At 39.9% G+C, this 16,552-nt stretch overlaps 1 protein-coding gene and 1 pseudogene across 2 annotated transcripts; both read left to right on the plus strand.

Moving 5' to 3' along the window:
* Window positions 1–1,327: 1,327 nt before the first annotated feature.
* On the plus strand, window positions 1,328–5,870 carry LOC308395975 (kelch-like protein 10; the record flags this gene model as incomplete). The annotated part of the gene is made up of 5 exons (XM_080881036.1): window positions 1,328–1,476; window positions 2,483–2,966; window positions 3,306–3,920; window positions 4,642–4,791; window positions 5,517–5,870. 5 exons carry the CDS (start codon window positions 1,328–1,330, stop codon window positions 5,868–5,870), a joined length of 1,752 nt encoding a protein of 583 aa, XP_080737162.1.
* A 4,070-nt stretch (window positions 5,871–9,940) lies between these two features.
* LOC308395976 (kelch-like protein 10) lies at window positions 9,941–14,713 on the plus strand (annotated as a pseudogene). Its single transcript has 5 exons — window positions 9,941–10,089; window positions 11,096–11,579; window positions 12,148–12,762; window positions 13,485–13,634; window positions 14,360–14,713. The product of its transcript is annotated as a kelch-like protein 10 (transcript).
* The last annotated feature ends 1,839 nt before the right edge of the window (window positions 14,714–16,552 follow it).

Raw genomic sequence — 16,552 nt, forward strand, 5'->3', positions numbered from 1 at the left:
TTTAACTGCACAATTGTGAGCTTTTTGTTATGCACGAAAACAATATTGTGTTATTTTTATTCACGGGGCGTTAGTATTTAATAAATGCTGATAATTTATTTCTGAGCAATTTTTTATGTACATCTACCCTGTATGTTAATAAAAGTGCCTGTGTGACATCTGCAACACATAACTTTGACCAATATCTCTCCTTTTTTACTTACTTTATGTGTTTAAAAAATATTGTCATATATACAGTATATATCATATATCTGCAAAGCTGTTCATAGGAACAACCTCCCTCCATGGTGGTCTAATCTTTATTCTGATGCTGAATTGATTGATTTATGAATTTACTGTAAAGATTTCATACATTTGTCTTATTGCAAGCAGAAGGCTGTCCTGGGATTCTTCCTGCTACTCCACTTCATTTTCGAAAAGTCTAAATCAAACTCTTTCCATTATAATTTTCTAATTTTAGGATGATGTTTTCATACACACATCTACATCTACATCAAACCAGGCTTGTCACATCCAACCTTAGTCTTGTATATTATATCTTTGAGCAATTGTTCAACAGCAGATCTGCTATGTGTGTGCAGTCTGTGCTCAGGCAGGTGACTGCTTGCACCTGTCTGCGGTAACACTGTCAAGCACCGTCATTATAGCAGTCTTGTACAATATATACAGTACATATATTATAGTGTTGGTCTATAAAATTTTTCTAGAACACAAACCTGTTTTTTGTTTGTTTATTTGTTTGTTTTTTACTACTCTAGTACATCAGTAAAGTGCAGGAGCACATTTTTCCTCATGGATAAAAGTCTAATACAATCCGAGAAAACAGCTTAGCCATGAATCATGCTATGTATCATATCTGTGTTTGGCACTGCCATGTATTTTTAGACTCATATTTTTAATAACAAATACTTTAGGTTGTGTAGTAGGGAAAATACCGGGGCAATAATGAAATGTACACAAAAAAGTGTGGCAATGAGCTTGCATGCATAAAAACTAAATGTGATATTGTAGTCCATAAGTTGACCTCTGTGAAGCAAACATACAAAATGCTGTGTGCTATCTGTGAGGCTCATTTGCAATACATTAAAACCAAATCAAAACAAAGCTTTTGAGCAATGAAAGGTTCATTTTTAAAAAAACGTAGATTTAGATTTGAAAACAATTCTATGGGGTGACTGTTGCCAAGTCATTTTGATGTCATAAGCTTCCATTCCATAATGTCACAGTTAGGTTTGATTTGGTGCTCAGAACACTTTAAGACAAACTGTATTGGATTGTAAGACAAACTTCAGACAAAAAAATAAGAAAAGCAGTCACAAAACTCAAGATGAGGGAAGAACAGCCTCCATACAAGTCGAGTTCGGTGTATAATGAACTCCGTTTTGAGGGAAAATTTTGTGATGCAATCATCAAAGTGGAGGATGTTGAATTTCCGGTCCACAAGATAATCCTGTGTAACTGCACCCCGTACTTCAGGTGAGTTGCTTACCTGATAATGGGGAGGAATGATTACCGATTTATGTAATTCATGGTCTTAGTCTGTGAAACAGTGCCAACAAAAAGGAATCATGGAGCTTTTGTGATAAAAAGACAGTCACAGTCAACTGACAGATATACCCAAAACATAACGCAAACATTTGCACTTGGTGATTGCATGAACTAAATTCAGACTGTGTTGAGCTGAAGTTTCATTTATGTGTTTTATTAAGTTACATTAAAATCTTATCAAGTGTTATCCACACAGTAAAACACACCAGATTTACTAATACTAAAAAGGTTGAATGCTATTATGCAGTTATATGCTGTGCAAAAGTTTTGAGTTGCCTCTCATGTTGTTATGTTTTGCTTTGAAGTAGATGATTTTTTAAAGGTACACTTGAACAATAGTTGTCAGAGGCTTTCAAAGGTTTTGATTGGACATTTTTCACCCTTTTCGGTCCAGTCATTGTACCTGACCATTTTCAGAGGAATGCTTTTGTTTTGTTTTTGTTTGTTTGTTTATTTGTTTGTTAAGCCATTTAATGTTGACCTATGAAAAAGGAAACAGGCTGAGATATGCCAAATTACACGGTAACTAGACTGAAGATCAGTGGAAACAGGCCTTATGGAGTTGACTTAAACATTTGTCATAGAGGTACAACACTGAGTGTCTAGAATCAGCTGTAAAACAAGGTGGAGGCTCTGTCACTGCATTTTGTTTGGCAATAGCTTCATATACATACTGCCAGTGTAATAAATCCAACACTCAAGCTCACTAAACATGTACAAACTCTGTTTTGGAGTTATATCCTCTACAGCAATATGGACTAGACATGAAAAGACTATCACAATAATCACATAGTAACACATGCAATCAGGCGATCATTTCCATTCCAGTCAATTGATTTTATATATTTATCCTACTTGTGCTTGACATGGTTTATTATCTTGTTGCTTCCACACCTTTTAAAATTCTCTGCTCTGTGTCCATCTCTACCCTCAGAGCTCTCTTCACCTCTTGGAGCGACCCAGACAAACAGGTCTTCAACATACCTGGCTTGTCTCCTGAGATGATGGCACTCATCATTGACTTTGCATACACTGGCAGTGTTTCTGTAACGGAGGAAAACGCAGTGGAACTTCTCATGGCAGCTGATCAACTCAATGTAATGGACATTGTAAAAATCTGCAGTGACTTCGTGGGGGAGCAACTCTGCGCAGAGAACTGTGTTGGCATTTGGCAGTTCACAAAAGTACACTTATCACCCGAACTACGTGCCAAGGCCTTCCACTACATCATCAGTAACTTTGAGCAGGTGGTTCTTCAGGAGGAGTTCCTGCAGCTAACTGTGGAGGAACTTGGTGATATTCTTGAAAGAGATGACCTCAATGTACAGTGTGAGAGCACTGCGTACGAAGCACTTATAAAGTGGATTAGCCATGTGCCTGCAGAACGGGAACAACACCTCATCGCTCTGTTGTCTAAGGTGTATAAACTTCCATTACTACATTTAGTTTCGACTTAAATCTTCAGCATTTAAGTCATAGATTGAGTCAATCCATCTGGGTATAAGGATGCTTTAATCGCTCGAGATGTTGGTCTTTTCAGCTGTAGCCAAACCACATTTAAGCAATTCTCTTCTTTTGTCTATGTTGACAAAAAGGCTAATGGTGTCTCACTTTGGTCTCCCTCTTGCTAGCAATAAGAAAATGAAATAACACTACGAGCATTATCCTAAAGAAGCTTGAGTTGACTAAAACTGATATAGTTCAAATTCAATGTTTCCATTGTCTAAGTCCTATTGTCTTCTGTCATGTCTCTGTAGGTCCGACTGGGACTGGTGACTTTAGACTACCTAAGGGACAATGTGCGGCTCAATCAGTTGGTGCAGACCAGTTCTGACCGTCTGTCCATGATAAAGGCTGCCATTATATTACCACAAAATATGACCAACAGACCCTATGTGTTTCGCCTCTGTCCCCATCTTGCTCGTCCCCGTCTGCCTCATTCCGTCCTGCTGGCCATTGGGGGATGGAGTGACCGTAATCCAACTAACGCCATCGAGGCCTATGATTACCGGGCTGAATGCTGGGTAAACGTAACAAACAACCTGGAGCATCCTCGTGCCTATCATGGAGCCGCCTTCCTCAACGGGTACGTCTACTCCATTGGTGGCTTCGACAGGGTGGAGCATTTCAACAGCGTCCGTAGGTTTGACCTGACCACTCGCACCTGGAATGAGGTGGCACCCATGTACTGCCGCCGCTGCTATGTGAGCGTGACTGTGTTGAACGGGTTCATCTATGCCATGGGAGGCTACGACGGGCATGTACGACTCAGCAGTGCAGAGCGCTATCAACCTGAAACCAACCAGTGGAGTCTTATTGCATCCATGCATGAACAGAGGAGCGATGCCAGCTGCACAACACTTCACAGCCGGGTGGGTAAAGTAAAAGAGCAGGAGAGAAATAGAGTAGGGTCTCAGGCACACAGGCCTAGAGACCTGTCAGCAACCTTTTGGTAACAACCAGTTGCTAGTGAAAAATATGTATTCCTCGGCTGGTTAGGGAGTGGTTGTAAGAAAGACACTGACTTCTACAAATAGTTTGTGAGTGTTTGCAGACAAGTCAGAGTATTCCATGCAAACCTCTGGTGTGCTCAACAGTCTGCTAATGACCAAAGCAAACACAAGGAGGTTTGTGGTGCAACACCTTTCTTCAATTTCACACTAGTGACACCATCAACCTCCAGCTACCACTTGCCAACCAGTCAGGGGATACACATTTTTTACAGTGAAGCGAGGTGCAAGATACCTCACAAACTGGTTTCTAAGCTAGAGTGATGAAGGCCTAAATTGAACAAAACTACACATTTAAAACTACCTGTATGCCCGTAATAGTGATGATAAGGAAAACAAAAGTCATTAAAAGAATTAGCTTTTTTTATTTTTGAAAGGCAGGGACTAAATGTCTAAATGTCAGTCTGTATCAGAAGAATTTATAGTGTTCATTGTTATGTTGATCATGTAAAAGAAAAAGATTTTCAAAAAACTTTTAAGTTCACAGAATGTAATAGCATGCAAGTAGGGAAAAACATCAACTCTTAAAAAGTTGAAATATATACTAATGTCAGGTTTTTTTGTTTTTTTTCTTTGTCTTCAGATTTACATTTGTGGTGGATTCAATGGGAACGAGTGTCTGCAGACAGCTGAATGTTACAACCCAGAGACCGACCAGTGGACGATGATCAGTCCCATGAACAGCCGCCGCAGTGGGATAGGTGTCATTGCATATGCGGATCATGTCTTTGCAGTAAGACCAGAAAGTAGTGCTGACACTTACGTAACATACAAGTCACATCTGTAATGTGCCTTGATCAGCAAGGCTGACAGATTTGGCAGTTTTGCTAACTTTGTTTTGTATTCATCAATAATCAGATTCCTATCCTGACCACAGGTTCAGAGAAGGCATTCTCGCTCATTAATTTAACTGATTAGTGATGTTTCTGCTGCATGTATTTTTTCATTTCATGATTTGAATTTGCTCCATTCCCAAAATGATTTCACTGATGATTTCACATTTCCTCATCATTCCACTAGGGGAAATATGTTAGAGACAATTTCAAAATTATCCTCCAACACCTTTTGAAAAATAAGCCAAGTGATTAGCACTCATTCTCTTGGGACAGTACGTATTTTAGCTGTAAATTTGTCTTGCTAGTTGCCTTAAACCCACTGATTTAGTTGATTTGCTGCTATACCCTTTGGTAAAAAGCAAAGATTGTGTAGTCTCACCTTCGGAGACATACTTCTTTATTTAGCTAGCTACTCTTGAAGATTTATTTTCTATTTACACTGTCTCTATTCAAAAATGAAAAAATTATTATCAGCAGAATGCAGTGACCTTATCCTGGTGCTGACCTGCTGAAGAAAGGACTGAAACTCGAAGCTCCTTTTTGAAATAAAGGCAAAAGAGCTGTGAAGACAACTGAAAACATAAATACTTCACAATCATTTCACCCATGCATTTACTTTTAGGTTGGTGGCTTTGATGGAAACAGACGTCTGCGCACCGCTGAGGCTTACAACCCGCAAACCAATACGTGGAACCTCGTGTCCTCTATGTTGACCCGCCGCAGCAACTTTGGCATTGCGGTAATCAATGATCGCCTCTTTGCTGTCGGGGGCTTCAACGGCTTCACCACCACTTTCAACGTTGAGTACTACGACGCTTCAACCAACCGGTGGTTTAAAGCATGTGACATGGGGATTTTCCGCAGTGCCCTGAGCTGCTGTGTGGTGTCCGGACATCCCAACCTGTCTGATTACACCATTCCTCGTGACAGCCTGACATGTTTAAATGTGCCAGAAGAAGCAGCGGAGTCCACGTAACACCTTTAAAATGCAATACTGCCATGTGTCAACATCTGGGACTCCAACATGAAGGACTGAAATAAATCTTTAGAACATCAAACCGCTGGTGAACTGGACATTTTTTGTAGATATTTCAAAAACTTTAAGTGTGTGCGTGAGGAGACCGTGCACTGCAGATACTGGGTTTCATCAAGAGAACGCCATTGCAACAATAACAAATTTAAAAGAATTTTTCATTCCCTGCAAGGTATGGCTGCTGAGTAGAACGGACATGCACAAAGGGTGACCAGATCACAATAAGTCACATGTGGGACTTTTCCAAGTCCTCCTAGGTAAACACAACAAGAATAAAGGGAAGCTTTTACTCTCCCTTCTTAATTCAGCTGGGGTTCTGTCTAGTAACAGACTTTACACTTGAGTAGGAATGTATCCACGGGTCATTTTTGAGCAATTTCTGACAATTTTTGAATCTTTAACAAATATTACACACATATACTGTGTTGCTTAACACCATCTTTTCTCTTGTGTGAAACAGAAAAATAACTCTATTTCTCAGTGTGTATTTAATGTGCTTTGTGGTATTTTCCACTATATTACATAGAATTATATATTTGTTTATGATAAAAAAGCATGACCTTCATATTTACTAAGGAAAATCCGGTCTTTATGTGTTCAGGGAGGTTGCTGTGATCTGCTCTCAGATCCGCTATCCACTGAGCATTGCTGTTATGGGTTGCGTCTTTCTCCCACATGCTCTTCCAGTATTGCTCCGTCTCCAGCCTTGGTGGTGCTGTTCTCATATTGTTCCCCTGACACTGAGAGTACACCTTGGATTGTTCTGTGGAGAACAGCTGGTTTATTCTCCTGCCTTCGATCTCTCTGGTGTACCTCTTCAAGCGACTGGCCAAGGCTTTGAGTTGTTGCTTGGCAGTTTCCAAGACCTCAGGTATGGACGGCTTGCTGTACTTCTTAGGCATCTTCTTTGTCACTGTGATGGCATCAGCCACACATGGGTAAATCAGTCCATTTTTTCACTTTATTAGTTTGCTTTGCAGTTTTCTTCATTAATATAATTCATTAATCATTTGGTTAAACCTAACACTGGTATTATGAGGCGCGCACATAGTAACATTGTGTGGTTTTTCTAAAATATTTTGTTATATTAATTATGTTTCTCTTTCTTTGAGTTACCTGGGTTTGGGTGGTGGCTGTTTTCTGTCTGGGCAAATATCGTGGCTGACAACTCTGGGAACAAAATGCCTGCTCAGCAGGACCAACCATGGGCTTACCAGGAGCAGGGGTGTTTTAGGTTTAGTTAGGTTATTCTGTGCTTAGTTAATATTAGTGTGTGTTTTTGTTTCCCCCCTATTGTGTGTAAATGGTTTGGCCAAATCATTATAAAAGCTACCCTCATGTGTCTTTGTAATTCGGTCAGTTTGTGAGTTAAGTTGTGTCTCACTTTGTTGGTTTAAGTTTCTGGAAATTACTTTTCGCAGAGTTATATTTAGTTGACCTCTTTTATGGGCCTGCTAATTATGATTTTGAATTTTGTCATTTTTGAACTTTTTGAGGGTTAAAATAAAGAAAACCCTTTTTGAAGATATTTTTTGCCTGTGTCCTCTATGCTTTGGCTGCTTGGTCCCTCACAGTCATACCATTCTGCAGCTCAGATAGTTGGCTAACCTCTCTCCGTGCTACCTTGAGGGTACTGCTACTTGCGGCTATTCAACTTGTAGCCAAGCATCTCACTGATCACTGCTGCCGTGTTGTAGATCAGCTTGTTAGTCTCGGAAATGGTGGCGGTATCGTCTATAGTGCTGTATTCACATGTTCTAGTAGATCCTCTGAGGGTACTTCATGTACATGTTCATTAGTCGTTAATAAATAGTGACACGTTTTACATTTTAAAATAAGGCTCCCATTGATAGTTGCAGATATTTATAATACACTGATAAAATACAATATTATATGTTTAAAATATATCTTTACAAATGCCTATTGTGCTTACAAGGTAGTAACTTAGTCTGAAATGTTTAATATAGCAACTCTAGATAAAATATATAAGTGAATAGATCTCTATTTGGCAATAAACTGGTCAGGTTTTTCTCTTTCTTCTCTCTTTCTTTAATGCGTAACATTTATTAATGGTTTATAAAGTGTTTGAAGCTTAATTAATAACATAGCTATAAATGATTTATTAGCCATCTATAAGGGGAGTCTTATATTCCCCTATCCCACATTTGGGACAGGGGGAAAAAGCATAAAATGCTGTGCAGTCCCCCTACCTGCACAACATGAAGGTTGAAGCAACACCAACACAGCACCTTATTGCAGTAAACCAACGTGTAGACAGTGATTTGCAAAGCTGTTCATAGGAACAACCTCCCTCCATGGTGGTCTAATCTTTATTCTGATGCTGAATTGACTGATTTATGAATTTACTGTAAACATTTCTTACATTTTTCTTATTGCAAGCAGAAGGCTGTCCTGGGATTGTTCCTGCTGCTCCACTTTATTTTACAAAGACTCTAAATCAAACTCTTTCCATTATAATTTTCTAATTTTGGGATGATGTTTTCATACACACCTCTACATCTACATCAAACCAGGCTTGTCACATCCAACCTGCTTTTAGTCTTATATATATATTTAGTCTTATATCTTTGAGCAATTGTTCAACAGCAGATCTGCTATGCGTGTGCAGTCTGTGCTCAGGCAGGTGACTGCTTGCACCTGTCTGAGGTAACACTGTCAAGCACCGTCATTATAGCAGTCTTGTACAATATATACATGTTAGGATGCCTGGGTCGTTGACCCAGGGTTTTTGAGTTTACGATATTATTTATACTGTCTAGTTTTTGGTTTCTTTGAGTTCTGTCTTATGGCTTATGTCTCTGTCTTCTTTTGTTGCTCTGTCTCCCCTATCACCTGCATCCCCTTGTCTAGTTCGCGTCTATGTGTATCTTAAGTTCCTATATCCCCTTGTTCAGTCAGTGTTTGTGTCTGCCCTGTTCGCACGTCTCTGTTCCCTTTGTAGTGCCTGCATATGAGTCTGTGTCTTTGTTCAGTCTGTGTTATGTGTTTCCTGTTTTACTTTGAAAGTCCATGTCTGATGTTAATGTGTCGGGTTTTGCTTCCTCTTGTCTCGTTAGGCCTGATTTGCCCCAGCTGTGTTTCCCTCCTGTTACCCATTCCCTGATTGCTCCCTCTGTGTATTTAAGCCCAGTGTTTCTCTGTGTCTGTGTCGCGATCTACCGTTTACTTTGCTGTGTGTTTTGCCCATCCACCGGTGTAAGTTTATTTTGAGTTTTTTTTCTAGTTATATGATGTTTGTGTTCAGCACTAAAGCTGTTTTGGTTTAAGTTCTGTCTCCGGAGTCTGCACCTTGGGTCCTATTCCTGTCTGCACACAGCCACACCTAACAATACAGTACATATATTATAGTGTTGGTCTATAAAATTTTTCTAGAACACAAACCTGTTTTTTGTTTGTTTATTTGTTTGTTTTTTACTACTCTAGTACATCAGTAAAGTGCAGGAGCACATTTTTCCTCATGGATAAAAGTCTAATACAATCCGAGAAAACAGCTTAGCCATGAATCATGCTATGTATCATATCTGTGTTTGGCACTGCCATGTATTTTTAGACTCATATTTTTAATAACAAATACTTTAGGTTGTGTAGTAGGGAAAATACCGGGGCAATAATGAAATGTACACAAAAAAGTGTGGCAATGAGCTTGCATGCATAAAAACTAAATGTGATATTGTAGTCCATAAGTTGACCTCTGTGAAGCAAACATACAAAATGCTGTGTGCTATCTGTGAGGCTCATTTGCAATACATTAAAACCAAATCAAAACAAAGCTTTTAAGCAATGAAAGGTTCATTTTTAAAAAAACGTAGATTTAGATTTGAAAACAATTCTATGGGGTGACTGTTGCCAAGTCATTTTGATGTCATAAGCTTCCATTCCATAATGTCACAGTTAGGTTTGATTTGGTGCTCAGAACACTTTAAGACAAACTGTATTGGATTGTAAGACAAACTTCAGACAAAAAAATAAGAAAAGCAGTCACAAAACTCAAGATGAGGGAAGAACAGCCTCCATACAAGTCGAGCTCGGTGTATAATGAACTCCGTTTTGAGGGAAAATTTTGTGATGCAATCATCAAAGTGGAGGATGTTGAATTTCCGGTCCACAAGATAATCCTGTGTAACTGCACCCCGTACTTCAGGTGAGTTGCTTACCTGATAATGGGGAGGAATGATTACCGATTTATGTAATTCATGGTCTTAGTCTGTGAAACAGTGCCAACAAAAAGGAATCATGGAGCTTTTGTGATAAAAAGACAGTCACAGTCAACTGACAGATATACCCAAAACATAACGCAAACATTTGCACTTGGTGATTGCATGAACTAAATTCAGACTGTGTTGAGCTGAAGTTTCATTTATGTGTTTTATTAAGTTACATTAAAATCTTATCAAGTGTTATCCACACAGTAAAACACACCAGATTTACTAATACTAAAAAGGTTGAATGCTATTATGCAGTTATATGCTGTGCAAAAGTTTTGAGTTGCCTCTCATGTCGTTATGTTTTGCTTTGAGGTAGATGATTTTTTAAAGGTACACTTGAACAATAGTTGTCAGAGGCTTTCAAAGGTTTTGATTGGACATTTTTCACCCTTTTCGGTCCAGTCATTGTACCTGACCATTTTCAGAGGAATGCTTTTGTTTTGTTTTTGTTTGTTTGTTTATTTGTTTGTTAAGCCATTTAATGTTGACCTATGAAAAAGGAAACAGGCTGAGATATGCCAAATTACACGATAACTAGACTGAAGATCAGTGGAAACAGGCCTTATGGAGTTGACTTAAACATTTGTCATAGAGGTACAACACTGAGTGTCTCGAATCAGCTGTAAAACATGGTGGAGGCTCTGTCACTGCATTTTGTTTGGCAATAGCTTCATATACATACTGCCAGTGTAATAAATCCAACACTCAAGCTCACTAAACATGTACAAACTCTGTTTTGGAGTTATATCCTCTACAGCAATATGGACTAGACATGAAAAGACTATCACAATAATCACATAGTAACACATGCAATCAGGCGATCATTTCCATTCCAGTCAATTGATTTTATATATTTATCCTACTTGTGCTTGACATGGTTTATTATCTTGTTGCTTCCACACCTTTTAAAATTCTCTGCTCTGTGTCCATCTCTACCCTCAGAGCTCTCTTCACCTCTTGGAGCGACCCAGACAAACAGGTCTTCAACATACCTGGCTTGTCTCCTGAGATGATGGCACTCATCATTGACTTTGCATACACTGGCAGTGTTTCTGTAACGGAGGAAAACGCAGTGGAACTTCTCATGGCAGCTGATCAACTCAATGTAATGGACATTGTAAAAATCTGCAGTGACTTCGTGGGGGAGCAACTCTGCGCAGAGAACTGTGTTGGCATTTGGCAGTTCACAAAAGTACACTTATCACCCGAACTACGTGCCAAGGCCTTCCACTACATCGTCAGTAACTTTGAGCAGGTGGTTCTTCAGGAGGAGTTCCTGCAGCTAACTGTGGAGGAACTTGGTGATATTCTTGAAAGAGATGACCTCAATGTACAGTGTGAGAGCACTGCGTACGAAGCACTTATAAAGTGGATTAGCCATGTGCCTGCAGAACGGTAACAACACCTCATCGCTCTGTTGTCTAAGGTGTATAAACTTCCATTACTACATTTAGTTTCGACTTAAATCTTCAGCATTTAAGTCATAGATTGAGTCAATCCATCTGGGTATAAGGATGCTTTAATCGCTCGAGATGTTGGTCTTTTCAGCTGTAGCCAAACCACATTTAAGCAATTCTCTTCAAGATCATTAAAACTGTATCAGAAAGCTTCACACATATTATAGAATAAATTGTATTTATTTAGTGTAGTTGCTAGGCCTATGACTAAAAACTGTCCGTAACAAGTACAACCATTCTCCCCTGTTTGTGTTCCTCAGCTTTATTTTAGTTTATGTCATTTGTTTTTTATATAAAGTTAAACTTAACACATTAGATTTAAGATTTATCTTCATCAGAACTGTACAAAGGACTTTTGTCTATGTTGACAAAAAGGCTAATGGTGTCTCACTTTGGTCTCCCTCTTGCTAGCAATAAGAAAATGAAATAACACTACGAGCATTATCCTAAAGAAGCTGGAGTTGACTAAAACTGATATAGTTCAAATTCAATGTTTCCATTGTCTAAGTCCTATTGTCTTCTGTCATCTCTCTGTAGGTCCGACTGGGACTGGTGACTTTAGACTACCTAAGGGACAATGTGCGGCTCAATCAGTTGGTGCAGACCAGTTCTGACCGTCTGTCCATGATAAAGGCTGCCATTATATTACCACAAAATATGACCAACAGACCCTATGTGTTTCGCCTCTGTCCCCATCTTGCTCGTCCCCGCCTGCCTCATTCCGTCCTGCTGGCCATTGGGGGATGGAGTGACCGTAATCCAACTAACGCCATCGAGGCCTATGATTACCGGGCTGAATGCTGGGTAAACGTAACAAACAACCTGGAGCATCCTCGTGCCTATCATGGAGCCGCCTTCCTCAACGGGTACGTCTACTCCATTGGTGGCTTCGACAGGGTGGAGCATTTCAACAGCGTCCGTAGGTTTGACCTGACCACTCGCACCTGGAATGAGGTGGCACCCATGTACTGCCGCCGCTGCTATGTGAGCGTGACTGTGTTGAACGGGTTCATCTATGCCATGGGAGGCTACGACGGGCATGTACGACTCAGCAGTGCAGAGCGCTATCAACCTGAAACCAACCAGTGGAGTCTTATTGCATCCATGCATGAACAGAGGAGCGATGCCAGCTGCACAACACTTCATAGCCGGGTGGGTAAAGTAAAAGAGCAGGAGAGAAATAGAGTAGGGTCTCAGGCACACAGGCCTAGAGACCTGTCAGCAACCTTTTGGTAACAACCAGTTGCTAGTGAAAAATATGTATTCCTCGGCTGGTTAGGGAGTGGTTGTATGAAAGACACTGACTTCTACAAATAGTTTGTGAGTGTTTGCAGACAAGTCAGAGTATTCCATGCAAACCTCTGGTGTGCTCAACAGTCTGCTAATGACCAAAGCAAACACAAGGAGGTTTGTGGTGCAACACCTTTCTTCAATTTCACACTAGTGACACCCATCAACCTCCAGCTACCACTTGCCAACCAGTCAGGGGATACACATTTTTTACAGTGAAGCGAGGTGCAAGATACCTCACAAACTGGTTTCTAAGCTAGAGTGATGAAGGCCTAAATTGAACAAAACTACACATTTAAAACTACCTGTATGCCCGTAATAGTGATGATAAGGAAAACAAAAGTCATTAAAAGAATTAGCTTTTTTTATTTTTGAAAGGCAGGGACTAAATGTCTAAATGTCAGTCTGTATCAGAAGAATTTATAGTGTTCATTGTTATGTTGATCATGTAAAAGAAAAAGATTTTCAAAAAACTTTTAAGTTCACAGAATGTAATAGCATGCAAGTAGGGAAAAACATCAACTCTTAAAAAGTTGAAATATATACTAATGTCAGGTTTTTTTGTTTTTTTTCTTTGTCTTCAGATTTACATTTGTGGTGGATTCAATGGGAACGAGTGTCTGCAGACAGCTGAATGTTACAACCCAGAGACCGACCAGTGGACGATGATCAGTCCCATGAACAGCCGCCGCAGTGGGATAGGTGTCATTGCATATGCGGATCATGTCTTTGCAGTAAGACCAGAAAGTAGTGCTGACACTCACGTAACATACAAGTCACATCTGTAATGTGCCTTGATCAGCAAGGCTGACAGATTTGGCAGTTTTGCTAACTTTGTTTTGTATTCATCAATAATCAGATTCCTATCCTGACCACAGGTTCAGAGAAGGCATTCTCACTCATTAATTTAACTGATTAGTGATGTTTCTGCTGCATGTATTTTTTCATTTCATGATTTGAATTTGCTCCATTCCCAAAATGATTTCACTGATGATTTCACATTTCCTCATCATTCCACTAGGGGAAATATGTTAGAGACAATTTCAAAATCATCCTCCAACACCTTTTGAAAAATAAGCCAAGTGATTAGCATTCATTCTCTTGGGACAGTATGTATTTTAGCTGTAAATTTGTCTTGCTAGTTGCCTTAAACCCACTGATTTAGTTGATTTGCTGCTATACCCTTTGGTAAAAAGCAAAGATTGTGTAGTCTCACCTTCAGAGACATACTTCTTTATTTAGCTAGCTACTCTTGAAGATTTATTTTCTATTTACACTGTCTCTATTCAAAAATGAAAAAATTATTATCAGCAGAATGCAGTGACCTTATCCTGATGCTGACCTGCTGAAGAAAGGACTGAAACTCGAAGCTCCTTTTTGAAATAAAGGCAAAAGAGCTGTGAAGACAACTGAAAACATAAATACTTCACAATCATTTCACCCATGCATTTACTTTTAGGTTGGTGGCTTCGATGGAAACAGACGTCTGCGCACCGCTGAGGCTTACAACCCGCAAACCAATACGTGGAACCTCGTGTCCTCTATGTTGACCCGCCGCAGCAACTTTGGCATTGCGGTAATCAATGATCGCCTCTTTGCTGTCGGGGGCTTCAACGGCTTCACCACAACTTTCAACGTTGAGTACTACGACGCTTCAACCAACCGGTGGTTTAAAGCATGTGACATGGGGATTTTCCGCAGTGCCCTGAGCTGCTGTGTGGTGTCCGGACATCCCAACCTGTCTGATTACACCATTCCTCGTGACAGCCTGACATGTTTAAATGTGCCAGAAGAAGCAGCGGAGTCCACGTAACACCTTTAAAATGCAATACTGCCATGTGTCAACATCTGGGACTCCAACATGAAGGACTGAAATAAATCTTTAGAACATCAAACCGCTGGTGAACTGGACATTTTTTGTAGATATTTCAAAAACTTTAAGTGTGTGCGTGAGGAGACCGTGCACTGCAGATACTGGGTTTCATCAAGAGAACGCCATTGCAACAATAACAAATTTAAAAGAATTTTTCATTCCCTGCAAGGTATGGCTGCTGAGTAGAACGGACATGCACAAAGGGTGACCAGATCACAATAAGTCACATGTGGGACTTTTCCAAGTCCTCCTAGGTAAACACAACAAGAATAAAGGGAAGCTTTTACTCTCCCTTCTTAATTCAGCTGGGGTTCTGTCTAGTAACAGACTTTACACTTGAGTAGGAATGTATCCACGGGTCATTTTTGAGCAATTTCTGACAATTTTTGAATCTTTAACAAATATTACACACATATACTGTGTTGCTTAACACCATCTTTTCTCTTGTGTGAAACAGAAAAATAACTCTATTTCTCAGTGTGTATTTAATGTGCTTTGTGGTATTTTCCACTATATTACATAGAATTATATATTTGTTTATGATAAAAAAGCATGACCTTCATATTTACTAAGGAAAATCCGGTCTTTATGTGTTCAGGGAGGTTGCTGTGATCTGCTCTCAGATCCGCTATCCACTGAGCATTGCTGTTATGGGTTGCGTCTTTCTCCCACATGCTCTTCCAGTATTGCTCCGTCTCCAGCCTTGGTGGTGCTGTTCTCATATTGTTCCCCTGACACTGAGAGTACACCTTGGATTGTTCTGTGGAGAACAGCTGGTTTATTCTCCTGCCTTCGATCTCTCTGGTGTACCTCTTCAAGCGACTGACCAAGGCTTTGAGTTGTTGCTTGGCAGTTTCCAAGACCTCAGGTATGGACGGCTTGCTGTACTTCTTAGGCATCTTCTTTGTCACTGTGATGGCATCAGCCACACATGGGTAAATCAGTCCATTTTTTCACTTTATTTGTTTGCTTTGCAGTTTTCTTCATTAATATAATTCATTAATCATTTGGGTAAACCTAACACTGGTATTATGAGGCGCGCACATAGTAACATTGTGTGGTTTTTCTAAAATATTTTGTTATATTAATTATGTTTCTCTTTCTTTGAGTTACCTGGGTTTGGGTGGTGGCTGTTTTCTGTCTGGGCAAATATCGTGGCTGACAACTCTGGGAACAAAATGCCTGCTCAGCAGGACCAACCATGGGCTTACCAGGAGCAGGGGTGTTTTAGGTTTAGTTAGGTTATTCTGTGCTTAGTTAATATTAGTGTGTGTTTTTGTTTCCCCCCTATTGTGTGTAAATGGTTTGGCCAAATCATTATAAAAGCTACCCTCATGTGTCTTTGTAATTCGGTCAGTTTGTGAGTTAAGTTGTGTCTCACTTTGTTGGTTTAAGTTTCTGGAAATTACTTTTCGCAGAGTTATATTTAGTTGACCTCTTTTATGGGCCTGCTAATTATGATTTTGAATTTTGTCATTTTTGAACTTTTTGAGGGTTAAAATAAAGAAAACCCTTTTTGAAGATATTTTTTGCCTGTGTCCTCTATGCTTTGGCTGCTTGGTCCCTCACAGTCATACCATTCTGCAGCTCAGATAGTTGGCTAACCTCTCTCCGTGCTACCTTGAGGGTACTGCTACTTGCGGCTATTCAACTTGTAGCCAAGCATCTCACTGATCACTGCTGCCATGTTGTAGATCAGCTTGTAAGTTCTGTCTCCGGAGTCTGCACCTTGGGTCCTATTCCTGTCTGCACACAGCCACACCTAACAATACAGTACAT

Source organism: Rhamphochromis sp. 'chilingali' (assembly GCF_963969265.1).
Source record: "Rhamphochromis sp. 'chilingali' genome assembly, chromosome: 4".
NCBI lineage: Eukaryota > Metazoa > Chordata > Actinopteri > Cichliformes > Cichlidae > Rhamphochromis > Rhamphochromis sp. 'chilingali'.